General features: G+C 35.1%; 1 protein-coding gene across 4 annotated transcripts; it reads left to right on the top strand.

The window, feature by feature from the left end:
• Positions 1-11,634: 11,634 nt before the first annotated feature.
• On the top strand, positions 11,635-17,583 carry LOC107909552 (uncharacterized). Of its 4 annotated transcripts, none has more exons than XM_041088983.1 (12): positions 11,635-11,817; positions 11,908-12,009; positions 12,112-12,196; positions 12,538-12,607; positions 12,803-12,863; positions 12,954-13,007; positions 13,504-13,663; positions 13,792-13,882; positions 14,334-14,443; positions 15,827-15,933; positions 17,045-17,155; positions 17,304-17,583. In XM_041088983.1, exons 1-12 carry the CDS (start codon positions 11,728-11,730, stop codon positions 17,418-17,420), a joined length of 1,158 nt encoding a protein of 385 aa, XP_040944917.1. In that variant the 5' UTR covers positions 11,635-11,727; the 3' UTR covers positions 17,421-17,583. The 4 variants fall into 4 exon arrangements, with proteins under 4 accessions (XP_040944917.1, XP_040944918.1, XP_040944919.1 ...); XM_041088984.1 differs by having other exon boundaries at positions 11,641-11,817; positions 11,911-12,009; XM_041088985.1 differs by lacking the exon at positions 11,635-11,817 and having other exon boundaries at positions 11,911-12,009; positions 12,098-12,196.
• The last annotated feature ends 587 nt before the right edge of the window (positions 17,584-18,170 follow it).

The raw sequence follows: 18,170 nt of genomic DNA, 5'->3' as shown, positions 1-18,170 counted from the left end.
TTGGGAGCTTAGGAGAAGAGAAAAAGGTGAAGATCAGAGCTTGTATCACAGCGGAGATAAAGCGAGACATCATTGAGTTACTTTAAGAATTCAATGATGTTTTCGCATGATTGTACCAAGATATGCCTGAGCTACTAAGACGTGTGGACGCTCTTGAGGCAAAGAAGATCTTGGAAGAGGTCTATATGGGTGTCTGAGGAACACATGCTAATGGTTTTGCAATGGCCAAGCAAATCGTGAGATTTGGGTGCTGCTGGTCCACTATGAAAGGGGATTGCATCAGTTATACCAAAAAACGCCACAAGTTCCAAATTTACGGTGATAATATTTACGTTCTTCCTTTATTTCTTCATGTTATGAATTTTCCATGGACTTTCTCTATGTGGGGCATAGATGTCATTGGGCCGACCTCACCAAAAGTTTCTGGCAATCATCGATTCATCTTTGTGGTCATCAATTACTTCACCAATGAGGTAGAGGTTGTTTCATATGCCAATATCACAAAGTCGACAGTCAGCAAATTCTTGAAACGAAATTATATGTCAGTATAGAATGCCAAAAGGATCATATCTGACAATGAACCAAATTTGAACAACAGTATGATATCAGAAGTTTGCAGTCTATTCAAGATTAACACTATGTAGCCCCAAAATGAACGTTTCAGTGGAGGCAAAAAAGAAAAGAAAGAGCAAAAAAAAAAAGAAAATAAGGAAAATAAAAAAATAGAAAAAAACCCTCTACCGGAGCAACTCATTTGTCATTGGTATATAGAATAGGGGAGTTTTATCCGTCGAAGTTGATATTCCTACCCTTCGAGTCTTGTCAGAGCTGAATTTGGATGAAGCAAAATGGATCCAGGCCCGATATGATCAGTTAAAATTTGATTGAAGAGAAAAGGTTCAAAGCTATTCGTCATAGTCAAATGTACTAAAAGCGAATGATGCGAGCTCACCAAAAAAGGTTCGCCCTAAAGGATTCCATGAGGGGGACCTGATATTGAAGAAGATCCTTCCCATACAAAAGGACTTCAGAAGAAAGTAGATGTCAAACTAGATGTCAAACTAGAAAGGACCTTATGTGGAAGGTCTTATCTGAGAAAGCGTCGATATTGACCAAGATGGACGACAAGAATCTGCCTGGTCCTGTGAATTCTGATTCAAGCAATAAATACTTCACTTGAATAAAAGAAACTAAAAGAAAAAAGAAAAGAAAAGAAAAATAAAAAAGAAAAAGGAGAGGCCAATGTGAGAACCCGCAAAGGGCACCTTGAGTCTAAAGGGGTTTTGAATTGAAAACCCAGAAATGGGCAATTCAAATATTTTGATCAAAGGTGGGGCATGTAGTAGTCCTGTCCTCTCTGAATTAATAAGAAGGAGAGATGATACATCTTGGTGCATCAACAAAGTCTTCTAGGACTTCTAAACACATATCAAGTTCAAAAGGGCCCTCAAGAAGTTTGGGGCAGAGAAGCTCATGCTACGATATCTGGAGCACCTATTTCCATTCATTTCTCTTGTATTTTGACAAAGTACACCATCTTGATTAATTTATTCTCATTTTGTATTCTAGAAAAATTGGCTATCTTGATTAATTTGTTCATTTAGAGCTTTGCTCTCAATAAATTTTCATCTTATCCTTTGTGATAATCTTTTTCATCTTATTCATCTCGTATCTTAGCAAAATTTGCTATCTTGATTAATTCATTCATTTTAAGCTTTGCTCTCAACAAAATTTCATCTTGTCCCTTTTGATAATTTTTTTCAAGCATTTTTCATTGAAATAACGATTAATGGACTGATAATACTAATGCAGAAGGAGTTCTGTATATTACTCTAAAAGTTTCTAAATAATACGATGACCTGAAACAGGACTATTGTTTAGAACTGACCAAACCTGAGGGTTGGAAACATTTGAGAAATGATAGTCTAAATTAAGACTATTTTTTTGAATCTTCTGTCAAAGATACTTGCTGAATGAGAAAGCTTCAGTGATAGAACCTTGATTAACAATGAGGAATGACAACTCAAACGTTAAAAAGGGATCATTCTTATGACATTCTGCATTCATGTAAATATCATTCATACTCATCTAGTTAGGAGCATTTGATTTATTCTAATCATGACATCCTAAAAGCTAGGCATAAATAGGTCCATGAAATGGATTTTACATGTCATGTTCCCCAAAGAATAGATCAATAAAGTTACCCATACCCCTGAAGTTGCAGTGGGATGGATTGAAGTCATCAAATCAAGTCTTATCTCCCTGTATTGGCAGCGAAGTAGACTGAAGATAACATATCTTGTCTTCCTGTATTGGCAGCAAAGTAGATCGAAGATAACAGATATTGTCTTCCTGTATTGGCAGCGAAATAGATCGAAGATAGCAGATCTTATCTTCCTATATTGACAGCGAAGTAGATCGAAGATAGCAAGTCTTGCATTCCTATATTGGCAGCGAAGTAGACTGAAGATAGCAGATCTTGTCTTCCTATATTGGCAGCGAAGTAGATCGAAGATAGCAAGTCTTGTTTTCCTGTATTGGCAGCGAAGTAGATCGAAGATAGCAAGTCTTGTTTTTCTGTATTTGCAGCGAAGTAGATCGAAGATAGCAAGTCTTGTCTTCCTGTATTTGCAACGAAGTAGACTGAAGATAGCAGATCTTATCTTCCTGTATTGGCAGCGAAGTAGATTGAAGATAGCAGATCTTACCTTCCTGTATTAGCAGCAAAGTGGATCGAAGATAGCAGATCTTATCTTCCTGTATTGGCAGCAAAGTGGATCGAAGATAGTAGATCTTGTCTTCCTGTATTGGCAGCGAAGTTGGTCGAAGATAGCAAGTCTTGTCTTCCTGTATTGGCAGCGAAGTAGACTGAAGATAGTAGATCTTATCTTCTTGTACTGGCAGTGAAGCAGATCGGAAGCACCAATCCTATCTCTCTGAAGTTGCAGTGGAGCGGATTAAAGCCACAGATCTTATCTCCCTAAGCAGTAGTGGAGCATATCGCATTCAGTCTTATCTCCCTAAGCAATAGCGGAGCAGACAGAAGAAATCAATCCTATCTCCCTGAAGTTGCAGTGGAGCGGATTAAAACCACAGGTCTTATCTCCCTAAGCAGTAGTGGAGCAGATCGCATTCAGTCTTATCTCCCTAAGCAGTAGCGGAGCAGACAGAAGAAATCAATCCTATCTCCCTAAAGTTGCAGTGGAGCGGATTAAAACCACAGATCTTATCTCCCTAAGCAGTAGTGGAGCAGATCACATTCAGTCTTATCTCCCTAGGCAGTAGCAGAGCTGACAGAAGAAATCAATCCTATATCACTGAAGTTGCAGTGGAGTGAATTAAAACCACAGATCTTATCTCTCTGAAGTTACAGTAGAGCAGATCGCATCCAATACTATCTCTCTGAAGTTGTAGTGGAGCGGATTAAAACCACAAATCTTATCTCCTTAAGCAGTAGTGGAGCAGATCGTATTCAGTCTTATCTCCCTAAGCAGTAGCGGAGCAGACAGAAAAAATCAATACTATCTTCCTGAAGTTGTAGTGGAGCGGATTAAAACCACAGGTCTTATCTCCCTAAGCAGTAGTGGAGCAGATCGCATTCAGTCTTATCTCCCTAAGTAGTAGCGGAGCAGACAGAAGAAATTAATCCTATCTCCCTGAAATTGAAGCAGAGCAGGTTGAAGATAGAAAGTCTTGTCTTCCTGTATTGGCAGCGAAGTAGACTGAATATAGCAGATCTTGTCTTCTTGTATTGGTAGCGAAGTAGACTGAAAATAGCAGATCTTGCCTTCCTGTATTGATGACGAAGCAGATCGAAGACACCATAGTTTACAATTAAAAAGATTGAAGCCGCAACGGCGAATCTTACTTTCCTGACAGTGCAGTGGAGCAGATTAAAGCTACGACGACGAATCTTGCTTCCCCGACATTGCAATTAAAAAGATTGAAGCCGCAACGGTGAATCTTACTTCCTTCGTGATGCAGTGGATCAGATTGAAGCTACAACAGCGAATCTCGTTCCCCGACATTGCAATTAAAAAGATTGAAGCCGTAACGACGAATCTTACTTTTCTGGCAGTGTAGTGGAGCAGATTAAAGCTACGACGGTGAATCTTGTTTCCCCCACATTGCAATTAAAAGATTGAAGCCACAACGGTGAATCTTACTCCCCTGGCGGTGCAGTGGAATAGATTGAAGCTACGACGAAGAATCTTGTTTCCCCGACATTGCAATTAAAAGATTAAAGCCGCAACGGCGAATCTTACTCCACTGGCGGTGCAGTGGAACAGATTGAAGCTACGACGGCGAATCTTGTTTCCCCGGTATTGCAATTGAAAAGATTGAAGCCACAACGATGAATCTTACTTCCCTGGCGGTGTAGTGGGGCAGATTGAAGCTACAATGGCGAATCTTGCTTCCCCAACATTGCAGTTAATTTGACAGAAATCAATCTTATCTTCCTGAAGTTGCAGTAGAGCGGATAAAAAAAACACAGATCGTATCTTTCTGAAGTTGCAGTAGAGCAGATCACATCCAGTCTTATCTCCCTGAAGTTGCAGTGGAGCAGACGGAACAAACCATAAATCTCGCCCCCATGGAGTTGCAGCAGAGTAGATTGAAGTCATATCTTTCTAAATATGTCGTAAAGTGGATCAAAGCAATAAGAGGCAGTCGACTAGAGTGAAGCTACTTGAAAAAGAAAGGCACCAAGAAGTCAAGACTCGGTGAGACCGGGAAAAATTGGTCTTTCTCAGTCTTTGCTCTAATCCCGTTACACGACAATGAGCAAAGAGGGGCAGCTGTAAAGCCCAATTTTTGCCCGAGCCCATACCAGCAAAACACTCAAAATTAAAATAAATTAAATAGTCCATTACAATGGCCCAATATGGCCCAAAACCCTTAACCCAAACCGAGCCCAAAAATTAAATAAAGTCAAAAAAACCCTAGGGTTCCTTAACCCTTTTTGGCGCCGCATGCCTCCTATGCCTCTGCCAGCTTCATGCATGTCCCCTGGCCACCGCCGCCGCTCACCTATCGCTAGCCCTCCATGCGCATCTGACACCACCTGCAACACGCAAAAGAAGAAGACAATAAACACAATCCAAATTGCAAACGACAAAAATAGAAGTTTGGGGTTGTAAAAATCGGCTATATAAGTCGAACACAAACATTGTAAATTTTTTTTGGCCTTTTTAACATTAGAAATCAAAAAGCAATATCAAAGTTAACAGGTTGCTTTCTCTTTTTCGTTTTATCTATCTTATTTTTTTATTTTTATTTTTACAAATCCGTTTTTTTAACCTGTTAATAAAAAGTAAACATACATATAAAAAGAAAGGAAGAGAAGGGGAATACCTGGAGTCGCCCGCGAGTCCCATCGCCGGAGCCCTTTGCGGCCGCTGGAATCGTGACAAGAGAGGGCACGGGGGTCTCCTTTTCCTCCGGTCTTTGGGCCAAGAAAGGCACTGTCACCGAACAGCCTTTTAAATCGGGCTAAAATCGACCTTCGGGTCGCACGCCACCATCCGTGGTGGATCTCTGGCGGCGCAGGCGACAGCCCTATTGGCCGGATTGGAGGGCTGTGAGAGAGAGAATTTGAAAGTTCTCTGATTTTTTTTAAAGAGGGGTTAAACTAATTTTTTTTCTTTTTTTTTTGCATTTATATTGGGTATAATATGGAGCCGTTTTGGGCCTTGGTATCAGTGGCCAAAACGGTGCCGTTTTGGCGTTTGAGCCGTGACCCGACCCAGGGGTACCAGGATCCGCGTGTTTTGTGGGAGGGGCTAATTTCATGTTTAGCCCCTCTGCCTATGCGGTGTATTCAATGCGGTTTTTTGTTATTTTCGATTTTGGCCACGAATTTTTGCGTCTGTTTCAATTTGGTCCTTGAACCATCTGCAGTCCCTCGATTAAAACGCTGCGTTTCGAGTGGGGAATATTTCACAATCGGTCCCTTGAGTTTTGAGCGCGTTTCAGTTCAGTCCATTGGCAACCTCTTTTGTTTATTTGCGATTCGAGCCCCAGATTTTGCGTCCGTTTTCAATTCAGTCCCTAGTCGGTTTAATTGCTTTTATTTATTTATTTTTTTACTCATAAAAAAATAATTTATTTAATATTTCATTTAATATTTATTTACTTAATTTTGATCAAACTTGCATTAGGTTTTATTTTATTTATTTATTCACTATTTTAAATATTGATTTTGTTTATTTTAATTCTTGCCATTATTATTGCAATTTCATTCTATTAATTATTTATTTGTTATCTTCAAATGTTTTCAAATCTAAATCTATTAGGATTGTTTTTTTTTTTGTTATTATATCAATGTTATTGTTATATTGTTTCTTACATTATTATTCATGCATTTCGATTTATTTGTATCAATGTTATGTGTATATTCTATAATGCATGTTATGTTATGGATTTTAAGTGTATGTTGTATATTCATTATAGGTCGTGTACAGCATTCTTTCCGTTTTGAACAACTTCTTTTCAAATATAATCAAAATTGCACGCATTTGTTTTTAAAAAAAAATTCCATTAATTCGTACTTCGAATTCAAAAGCATAAAATTTCAAAAATAAAGGTAATATTCTATATTTAGAAAATTCGAGAAATCATGCCCTAACTTACTGGGCTTAGATTTTTCTCGTGATCCTAAATAACCGAATATCTTTTTAAAATTGAAATAAATGAGGTTCAAATAAAAAATAAAAGGCAAGCTTACTCTCAAAATACGAGATGTCGGGTCTTAACTTACTGGATGTGACATCTTGTTACTTCGAGATAAGGAAGCATTTTCCATTTTTATTTATTCGAGTAATTTTAAAATAACACAATATAAAGAGGGATCGTATTTTTAAATTCTTTTCGAGTTTTTTAATTTTCGACACCAAGACATTAAGTAATCAGCTAGGTACCAATTTTGGGCGTATCAAGGGTGTTAATCCTTCCTCGTGTGTAACCGACTCCCGAACCCATTTTTCTGAATTTTGTAGACCAAAATCGTTGTTTTAATAAAAATTAAATCGTTTATTAAAAACAACCACTTTTCGAGGTGACCCGATCACACCTCATCAAAAAAAGATTGGTGGCGACTACCGTTTTCGTTTTCATTTTCAAAATCCAAGTCGACCCCAGTTTTTATCAAAAAAATGGTGTCAACACCTACTTTTATATATATATATATAATTTCTTTATTGATTTGTATATTGTTGATTTCAAATTTCTTTTTCTCTTATTATTCATTCTCAAATTCAATATTTTTAATTTGTTTACATTTTATTTTGCCTTTTATTTTTTTATACTCTTTGTTTTAAATTCATTGGTCTTTGATTATCGATGCTAGTATTTAAATAATTGCCATTATATGTTTTATAAATTGTTTATTTGTATTTTCATATTTCCGTTTTTTTATCAAAGTTTTTACGCATCGTTTTAATATTGCGTCAATTTTCCCCAATTTTAAAAAAGAAAACTTTTAAAAATAAGACAATATTCGGTACTTTGGAGTTTTGAGAAAATCGTGCCCCAACTTACTGGGTTTCAATTTTTTTATCCAAATAATCGAATATCCTTTTTAAAACTTTAATTGATGAGACAAACTTAGTTTCGAGGGTTAAAATGTCGTATCCTAACTTACTGGATGTGACGTCTTATTACTTCAAGACAAGGAGGTCTTAACATCAAATTCGATTTATTCAGGTTTTTAAAGAGGATCGTATTTTAAAATCTTTTCAAATTTTCGACATTAGGACGTTAATTAATCAATTAGGTACCAATTTTTGGGCGTTACGAGGGTACTAATCCTTCCTCCTACGTAACCGACTCCCGAGCCTGTTTTCTCAAATTTTGTAGACCAAAATCATTATTTTAATAAATCAAAATGTTTTATTAAAATGATTAATCTCAAGGTGACCCGATCACACCTCGAAAAAAGATTGGTGGCGACTCCATTTTCGTTTTAAAAGTCGACCCCGTTTTTCAAAATAAAAATGGTTTCGACAGTGTCAATGAGGGTACATTAGTTATGCATTTAAGTTGCATGTTTTGGTGTGTTTTAAGGTTATTTGAATGTGTATTTGGGGTATAGAAATGGTTGATTTTGAGTTAGCTTGGTACTTAAGGTTTGGATGAAAGTTTTCCTTGTTTTGGAAGCTTTTTAAAGTGCACATGGTTTGGGACACGGGCTGTCACACGGTCGTGTGTCTTCTTGATTTTAAGTACATGATTTTTCACACGATTTTAGAGAGTTACACGACCTGGCGACATGACCGTGTGACCTCATTTCGAATACACACACGATCTGGCACATGGTCTACGACACGACCGTGTGACTTTATTTCGAATACTGACACGGACGGACACACGGCCTGAAACATGGCTGTGTGACCCATATTTCAAATTGTATACGGTTTGGCCACATGACCATGTTTCTGAGCCACACGGCTTAGCCACACAGCCGTGTGACCCCTATTTGCAAAATTTTCAAGCTTTTCCATATTTTTCTATTTTGATTCAAATTAGTCCCTGATTGTTCCCGAACTATTTTTAGGGCCCGTAAATGTGATTATGCTATGAATGCATGTAGATTTGAATGTTGTTATTTAAGTTAATAAATGAATGGTTTAATGATGTAAATTGTTTTGATATGTGCCGTAATACTCTATAACCCTAATCTGGTGACAGAGATGGGTAAGGAGTGTTATACGGAATAACATACTTGAATTGAGAAAACTATTGTTGCCAGGCAACCCGGGGTGGTAGGAATTGTGCAGAAAGTCATCATTATCGGGAAACTCAGGATGACATATTAAGTTGAAGTGATAATGAGCTAAACGTTACCTGGAATACGGATGAACTTATAAGCTCGGGATTTTGTTGAGGAGGTAACATGTACTTGGGTTTTATGTGTAAGAAATGTATACGGAATGATGAAATTACAACTTAAATGTTAGATTGTATTATATCTATTATGTTGCTTTATCTTGTAGATATACTATTGAGTTATGTTACTTAGCATATGATTGATTTTCCGTGTATCGACTTCAACATCCAAGCAATACTATAACTTGACATGTACTTAGGTGGTTGTATCATGTTGAATTTGATGTTAAAGATGATATATAATTAACTTTGAAATTGCTATGTGTATATATATATGGTATGTAACTTAGGATTTCTTTAGTTGAATGTTAATAAAGTATAAGAAGGTGTTTGAGAATGCAATGCATATATGTGCCTAACAAATGATTGATATGTTATATGTCATTAAGTGCACATATGTGTGATTTGAAATTGCTATGGGTGATTGAATGGTAGTTGATTATAGGTTGTATACATATATAAACTCTTTTGGGATATGTTGATATATGTATTAGTCATCTTATTAAATAGTAGTAAGGGTTAGTATTATATTGAAACTAGTGTGATAGCTTGGGATGAATTTGGTTGCATTAGGGAATTGTTTAATTTGGATGGAACATTTGTAAGTTGAGAAGTAGAGTGCTACTTATGCCTTGAAATTATAATATAATATGTATATGGTGGTTAGATTATGATACTTGTGTGATAAATATGTATTATGGACTTGTAGTTACTGTACATATTGTCAAAATTATCATAGGAATAAGGCTAGGCTTGGTTTGTATGGAAAATTATTGGTTTGTGAATAAGTATTGTAGGTTCAGTATGTGACGTTGCGAATGTCGTCGCGATGAGTTACGAGCCCAGGTCACAGTGCGACAAGAATTTCATTGCTGTGATGAGAAAGCGATTTGGCCAAGTTAGTATGTCATGTCGTGATGAGGAACCCCCTTACATCACGATATCGGTTTTGAATTTTGAAAATTTTCATTTTAGTCCCAATTCGACCTTGGGTTATCTATAGAGCTTTCGTAAGCTCGTATAAAGCCCGAGAGTGATTGTATTTCATGTTGAATGCATATTTGTTTGATTTGATCACTAAATTGTATATTTTAAATGTGAATTGATCGTAATTGCTCCGGCAACGGACGTGACACATTTTAGCTCGAACCCGACGATAGTGTTGGGTATAAGGTGTTATAGAAATCCTTATGCCAATGAAAGTATATAGAACCTCAAGCTCAAAAACAATAGTCAAGGTAATGTCTTTTTCCCTTGATTGAACATCTATTCATATACCATCATTAATAAAATTAGGAGGATCAGATTTTGCTCCTTATGACTTCCATAATTAATTTTGTAGGGGCAGCTTCAATTAACTCAAAATGATAACGACCCTCCTCCTCCTCTTCCTTATTTCTATTGGTGTAGATGTGCAACATGTTCTAATACTTCCTTTCTCTTGTAACCATATCAACTTCTATTTGAGCTTTAAACATGATAACCCTCTTAATTTGAAGAAGACCTGTCGTTTTTTCTTGCTTTTTCTTTGATGAATATTTCAAATGCTTCCAGGATATTTTACTCACCCTGAATATTTAAGTTATAAAACATTGAATTTATAAGTTTTTCATTGCCTTGTGCAATGTCGCTGGGAAAATTGCAAACTCTCGATCTAACTCACTAAGGTTTCCTTTAATGTGGGCCATAAAATTCAATATGGATTTCCCATTGCCATCCATTATAGTATCTAGACTCAAGTAATTCCAAAACCATCTATTTAACCTTGCTTTTGAGCTCATCAGAGGCATTTTCTTTACATTCATTGGTCTTGTCCTCCAAGTCCTTGATAATGATCTCAGTCTACTTAAGCTTGTAGTAAGACCAATCAGTTCTCATCAATGCTCTTGAATTGGTCTCAAGATTATCTGCAAGCGTCACTTCTTTTCCTTTACTTTTAATTAGTGTTGGAGATTGTTTTCTACTACCAATCAAGCTCTCCTCCTATGTTGTGCTCTTCAGCACACGCGTGGGGCTTTCATCAACTTGACCTTCAAATTTCTCTAGGCTTTTGCTTTGGATTAATGGCAATTCAATTTCTCATAGCTTATGTATTTTCTTATTAATTGGAGTCACCTATATCTAGCCACTATAAATGACTTTTACTTGTGCTATTCAAGTTACACAGTAAGGAGCATATGAATGTTTGATTGAAATGTATTGAAATATCCACTATAAATATGTTTAACTAGTATGTTTTTTTATATAATATTTTAATTTTTATATTTTAAACGTGAAAGTATGTTTGAAGAAAAACGTTAAAGTTTAAAAGTAATTTTTTATTAATCGATATATTCATGTAGTGCCCACTGCCCAGTGCACCATGTTTCGGATGATGTGACTGAAATTAACTAGAATGACCTAATGGAATTGATTTCAATGCAAAAAAGAATAATATTTGTTTCGCTTTTAACACTGCACACCATCCAGCATGATTGAAATGACATTTGATCACCATCAACTTGAAGTAGCAAATTCTGAATGCTGATACGGTGGGCGCATTTGCCTACTTTCATCTAACCCTCAGCAAGAAAGAAGAAACGAAAAGCCCTCATTTTGTGCAATGACAAATAAAACATGACCGTAATGACAAGGACAAGAAGCCCCAACAGTCTTCTACCATGCAAATAGGCTTTTATTTTTATTGTTTAGAATGTGTTTGCGAAGGCCCAATCCAAAACCAATCATCCCTCGTTTGGTTTTAATTAATAGGCTTTTCCAGATGGTACTGATGCTGTTCGTTGAATTGAATCCGCGAAAGTGAGGATTGGAGATACGACTGACGGAGACGAAATAAAAATTATGACAGACGCTTGCATAAGAGCCGTTGTGGAATCTATCCACTCTTCTCCCACACAGGCCGTCCTCTATCTCTCCGGCGGCGCCTCTCTCGTATCTCTCTTTCTATCTCCAAAATTAGTTCTTTCTTTTAAATAAGGATTTTGATCTGAATGATTATCACTATTGATTCACTATTTTAAGCAGGCCTTGGGGTTGTTGATGTCAGTTCCTGGAGCTTCAAATACGGTGCTGGAAGCTGTTGTGCCATACTCCAGAATGTCCATGATCCAATTACTCGCTAAGGTTCTTTTCTTTCTTTCTTTTTTTCAATCTGAAAATGGATTTCCATTTTTAAAATTTTTTTTTCATAAAATAATAATTAGTAAATCAGATTTTTCGGTACAGATTCCTGCCAAGTATTGTAGTCAACAAACTGCCGATGAAATGGCTTTGCTCGCTTACAATCGCGCGCTGAAGCTTTCTTCTCCAGGTTCTGAAGTTCCTATCTAGTTTTCGAAAGTGCTTTTTATCTTCTATCCCCACTTTCACTCTAGAAGTGATCGATAAAACATGAAATATCGTAAGTTTGGAAATGCTTGTTCTCTAATTTTCTAGGAGACTGCGCAGTAATTTTAAATTATTCTGTTGAAATTTGGAATCCCTGCTTGTCTTTTTCCTAATCTAGATATTTAAAGTATTCTGTTGATTATATTAAGAGTAAAATAGTAGAGGGAATTGGAAATATATTTGCAAAAGTGAGCAGCCTATACTTCTTTAATTGTATCATGGCCAGTTTGTGTAACATGGGGTTATATTCAACCATCTGAATAGGTTCTCCAGTTCTTGGTGTGGGGTTTACTGGTTCTTTGGCTACCACCCGTCCGAAACAGGGAGACCATAGGTATGTTTCTTCATATCTACTGTTGGTTAACTAATATGTAATGACCCATTGGCAGTTTGGTTAAGTGACTGTACTATTTTTGATTGAATAATGCTTTGCCAAGTTGTAATAATGGTCTTTTGACTTGCCCTTCTGCTTGGTTTGATATTATTTTTTGGTTAAGGTGATTGTTAGTCTACCTTTTTTGATGTGCAGGTTTCACTTGTCAACAAGAACCTCTGATCGACATTGGGCATCCACAGTTACTCTATCAAAGGTAATTACTATTTTATTATTTATTTTTATTTAAAAATTAGCTCTTGCACACTAGATTTGCATTTCTCTTATCTGATACCGAGTCTTTTAGGGCTTGAGGAGTCGAGATCAAGAAGAGAAGGTTTCAAGTTACTTCCTACTGAAGGTGTGTGATATGTACATGTACATTATTTTTTGATATATGTTTTAAGAATCTCTTACTAAATGCAAATTTTTTAATAAATTACTGATACTTAAAATATCTTGAAAAGGTAGAAAAAGAAAAGTTCCCGATGATTGTTGAATTGTTGTTTGTCATGCTACATCTCTTGATAAATACTACTCCCTCCGTCCCACTAAATTTGTCACAATTTGACTTTAATAGTAAAAATTTTCAACTTTCACTTCTTATTTTTTAAATTTTATTATAAATAAAAATTTGGAAAAATGTCATAAAAACCTTCAATGAAGTAGTCTCTAAATATAATTTTTTTTATAAAATTTAATTAATTAAGTTATATAATATAATTTAGATCAAAATTTAAAAATTTTTACCCCAAAAATGTCAATTATGACATTTTTATTGAGACAAAGGAAGTATAGTTTTATTTCATTTTCAACACCTGTTGTATATTTTAATGGTTTCAATAATGTGGCTATAGGCGATCGCTAATGCCTGCAAAGTCTCTTCGACATTTGATTCAGAGTTGACTGAATCTGATGTTGTTGCAGATGAATGTGAAAGGTTCTTTGATGAAGATAAGGAGTTAGAGCAACTTATAAATGGGCAAATTTGCTTTAAGGTTTATCCGTTTTCAAGTGGTATGGTTCAATATTTGCTGAATTAATCTCAATTACAATTTATCTTGACACCTTTTTTTTCCCCTTTCTTTTTGAAGTATATCTTTTGATCTGTTATTTACAGTATGGAAACTGCTTTGCTGAGACAGATAAGTCAAATGGTGATAGGAAGATTATAATCCCTGGATCCTTTAATCCATTACATGATGGTCACCTCAAGCTCTTGGAAGCTGCCACTAGGTTTGTGAATGTGTTTTAGAAATTCATTGTTAATTCGGTTAAGATTCATTCACGATCTCATTTGCTTTAGAAGCTGGTTGCTTTTGGCCATTTTGATCAAACTGGTTCTAGCTGGTAACTGGATATGCACTTGTCTACTTCTTGTAGTCTCTGAAACATACTTCAGAGGGCTGTCTATTCATAGTTTAGAGGTCATTTTCATCAAACCGGTTCTAGCTTGCTAGTGGATATGCACTTTGCCTCGTCTTTTATAGTCTCCAAGTCTATATATATGTGAAAGGATAGGTGAATTGTGCTGTTGGGGAGCATGTTGAAGTTTAGGATCAATGATCTGATAGGCCTCTCATTTCTGCCTTCTTTATGACACATTCCAACACTCATTTTTGCCTAGTTAGTGAAGTTTCTAGACCATACATGATAAGTTACTCATTAAAGGTTCATTATGATGCAGCATTTGTGGCGATGGGTATCCGTGCTTTGAATTATCTGCAATTAATGCTGACAAACCTCCATTGTCAATACCACAAATCAAAGAGCGAGTTATGCAGTTCGAAAAATTTGGTGAGGCTAATTACTTTTATAAACTCTCTGAAGTTTTAATGTATATGTGGTGGAAATTTTGATTCCTTGAATGTGAAAACTGTGTGATATTAAGGGGAAAAAAAGATAATTGGCTGCAGGAGTGAGCTTGGATCTTGAGTTAGGAAATCATATTGGAATGACTAGATGTTTTTGTTAAGGAGTTTATGCTTATTTGTTAGTTTATAGCATGCATATTAATATAGTTGGTTTCCTAGGAAGGTAAATTGGAGTTTGACGGAATGTGAAAGTTAACACTTAGGGTGCATTTGGTTCACTGAATGTAACATTACATCCCGTACCTTCGCATTTTGGAATAAGATTAAGTTGTTAGGATTTGCAACATTTTGGCCACCCAGTAATCTCACATTCTCAAATAGTGTTAATATGCCAAAATATAGGGTATATAATCTCACTACCACCCATTTCTTAGGTTATCTTAGATTATGGACGTAATATTAATTTTTGGATCAATTTATCTTTTGTTTTTATTATTTTAATTTGTTTCGTCTTTTGTTCTTAAATAAAATTTAAGTTTAAGTCGAACTAAAAACAAAAATCTCCCTTTTTCTTAACAGCGGAACAGTAAATGTCATACTTTAAAATTATAATTATAATATTTAATCTAAAGATTTATTTATTACTAATATTAATTATGATTTATTATTATAATCTATAAATTGATTTCATATCTTATTTATTAATATATAGATTGTAATAAAAACAAGAATTATCATAATTTATCTTAATTTTATGGAGTTTGAGACAAAAAAAGAAAACTAACTGAACTTGTTAAAGAAAACAAATTCTATAATAAGGACAGTGTAGTAAATGTGTTTTTAGTTAATTTTACATTCCGTCAACCAAACATCAAAATCTTACATTCCAGCAAATAAGGTAATGTAACATACCCCACATTCCATCCCATAATCTTAAATTCCCATAATTCTATTACTAAAGGTAATCTTACATTCCTTGATCAAAATGCCCTCTTAAGGTTATAACATGTTATAAGTATCATATATTTTGTTCCTTAACTACACTGCATATTCTTTTAAAAAGGTATCTGAACATAATTTTCTCATATACTGAAGGATTTTATTGCATGGTGAGCAGACAATGTGACAAGTAGATATAGTCAAGGCACTTGCAGGCGTTTGGTTGTCTGCATCTTTTTTTATTTTTTTGAACTTCTTCATATAGAAATTTGTATTTCTTAAAATGATGACAGTATGTTGTACTTGTTATCAGTTTTTGCTTGCATTCTCAATCATATACAATTTTTGCAGGGTTCCCTAATTGCTATTATTTTGATTTTACAGCTTTTATAATAATGAATAAGTGGTTGTGTTTCTATAATGGCAGGAAAGACGATAATAATTTCCAATCAGCCTTATTTCTATAAGAAAGCTGAACTTTTTCCGGGTAGTGCTTTTGTAATTGGTGCTGACACTGCAGTGAGGCTTATTAATGTATGACACTTTGAATTCCTTAAATATTATGACATTATATCATGACACTTTATAGTTCAAAGTTTCTGTTAAAATAATTATGCATAATTTTTTCAATCGAGAGCTTCATGAATAATCCTCCTTCTAAGTGATAACATCAGTATAATGTGTCTATCTTATGATTAGGGAGCAAGACCTAACTGTTAAGGGAACACTTAACATTCTTATAGGCATATTTGAGCTACATAAACAATATAGAGAAGATTGGTTTCAGATAATCTTGAGCACAGCTTAAGTTGCCGTTTCCTTTCCTATAGACAACTTGTTGAATTAGCTACCTTTTGATCTCATTATGTATTGTCCGTCTGTCAGTAGACTTCTTTTTTTGTTTTCTATGAAAATGCAGAAATGTTCTAAAACATCAAACAGAAATATTTTGCGATGAGCTTATTTTTGAGAATCATTTGAAAAAAAAAATGCTATAAGTTTCATCTTTGATGAGAAGTAAAGTGGTACCCTATTATATTTTCTAGCTGTTGCTGCTGGTGAAGCCCTTTGTAATAAGAGAATACTAGAAAATATAAGGCACAAAATGGTAGTTTGCATAAGTAAACTCATCAAAAGGCTGGCTTTTTACTTTGTAGTTTCGGAAACAGGGAAAGGTAAATGTTTACTTTGCCTTGGATGTTGAATTAGCTGTTAGGGATATATGAATTAAATGAAAATATTGCGGCAAACTTTATACGTAATTGTTCCTCTGGGCATGGTTTAGGGTAAGATACTGCAGTATCTGATGGACTAATAAAACAAAACTGGATGTTTGGGTTGTACTACTGCTCCAAACCCTTTGCTATCCATTAATATTGCGGAATAGTGCAGATGAGAATTACTAATTGTTATTGGATTTGGCTGCTTTTTAGAAACCAAGTCTTATGGAACCTTATCATATTCCTCAGAAGATTGATGAGTTTGACTATATTTAAACAGTGAAATATAATATACAGTTAGTCCATAGATAATGACCTCAAAAAATGCATTCAGGGTTGTACATTCATTTTGATGCAAGATGTTGTTAGGTTGGAATTGTTGAAGAGTATGTCGAGTTTTGCTACTTATTTCTCTTACCTTGCAGCCTAAATACTATGATGGGAGCTATGATAGGATGATAGAGACACTCTCTGGATGCAAAAGAACAGGATGCACCTTCATTGTGGCTGGTCGGAAAGTTGATGGTACTTTTAAGGTATGCCAAGCAACAGAAATATTGGTTTAAACACATACTTATTCATATTAGTTATCCAAATCATAGATTTTAGCACAAAACTTGTCAATATTTCAAAGTGGAAGGAGGGTATATCGTAGTTATTTTAATAGTTGTGCTATTCCTGCAGGTTCTTGAGGATTTTGATGTTCCTGAAGTGTTGAAAGATATGTTTGTCCCAATACCAGCTGAAAGGTTCCGCATGGATATATCCTCAACTGAAATAAGGAGAAGCTGTGGACTGTAGCAGCTTTTTATTTTATTTTAGGACTCAATTAGCATGTCATGAATCTATAATTTCTTGTTATTCTTGTAATATGTGTTGCCCATTTCAGTTTATATTAAAGCTTTGGTGTATATTGGACATGACAGTAGATATTCGTTATCAAATGCATTCATGACTCTCTCAATTCAGTTTGTCAAAATTTCGAGTTTGCCTCTTTCTTTGTCAAATGCATTCATGACTCTCTCAATTAAGCTTTGAGGAAAAGGAACCATGTAACTGTTTGGGACTCGCTGCATTTTGCTTCTCGAGTAGCAGAGTTGAGCCTGAGCCATTGATTTCCACTAAAGAGAACTTATTAGGCTTCTCAATGGTCACCACAGCTGAACTTGGAGCCATTTTTAAAATCAGTAGATTCAAACCCCAGATAAAAAATTTAGCAAAAGAATGAAAAACTCAAACTGGGTTTTCAATTATGAGATTTGGGAGCAAACATAAATGTGGAAATGAAGAGAAACAACACAATTTAAAAAAAAAAAAGAAGTCTAGGTTGGTGGCCCCATTCCCTATTACTTCATCAAATAAAATTTTAATTTTAATTTTAAATTAAAAAAATCACTTAAAAAAATTCTGAAACATTAAAGTGGTATCATCATTCTTTATGGCTCTACCACTATTATTTTTTAAACCCCCGAAATATTAAAAAATACTGATATTTCTTTAATATTTATACAAGTGATACTATATAAATTGGCTCCACCCGAAAAATTGATT

This window comes from Gossypium hirsutum, chromosome D02 (assembly GCF_007990345.1).
Source record: "Gossypium hirsutum isolate 1008001.06 chromosome D02, Gossypium_hirsutum_v2.1, whole genome shotgun sequence".
In the NCBI taxonomy this organism is placed as follows: domain Eukaryota; kingdom Viridiplantae; phylum Streptophyta; class Magnoliopsida; order Malvales; family Malvaceae; genus Gossypium; species Gossypium hirsutum.
Note: the sequence above shows the minus strand (reverse complement) of the source record. Positions and strands in the feature narration are given on the sequence as shown.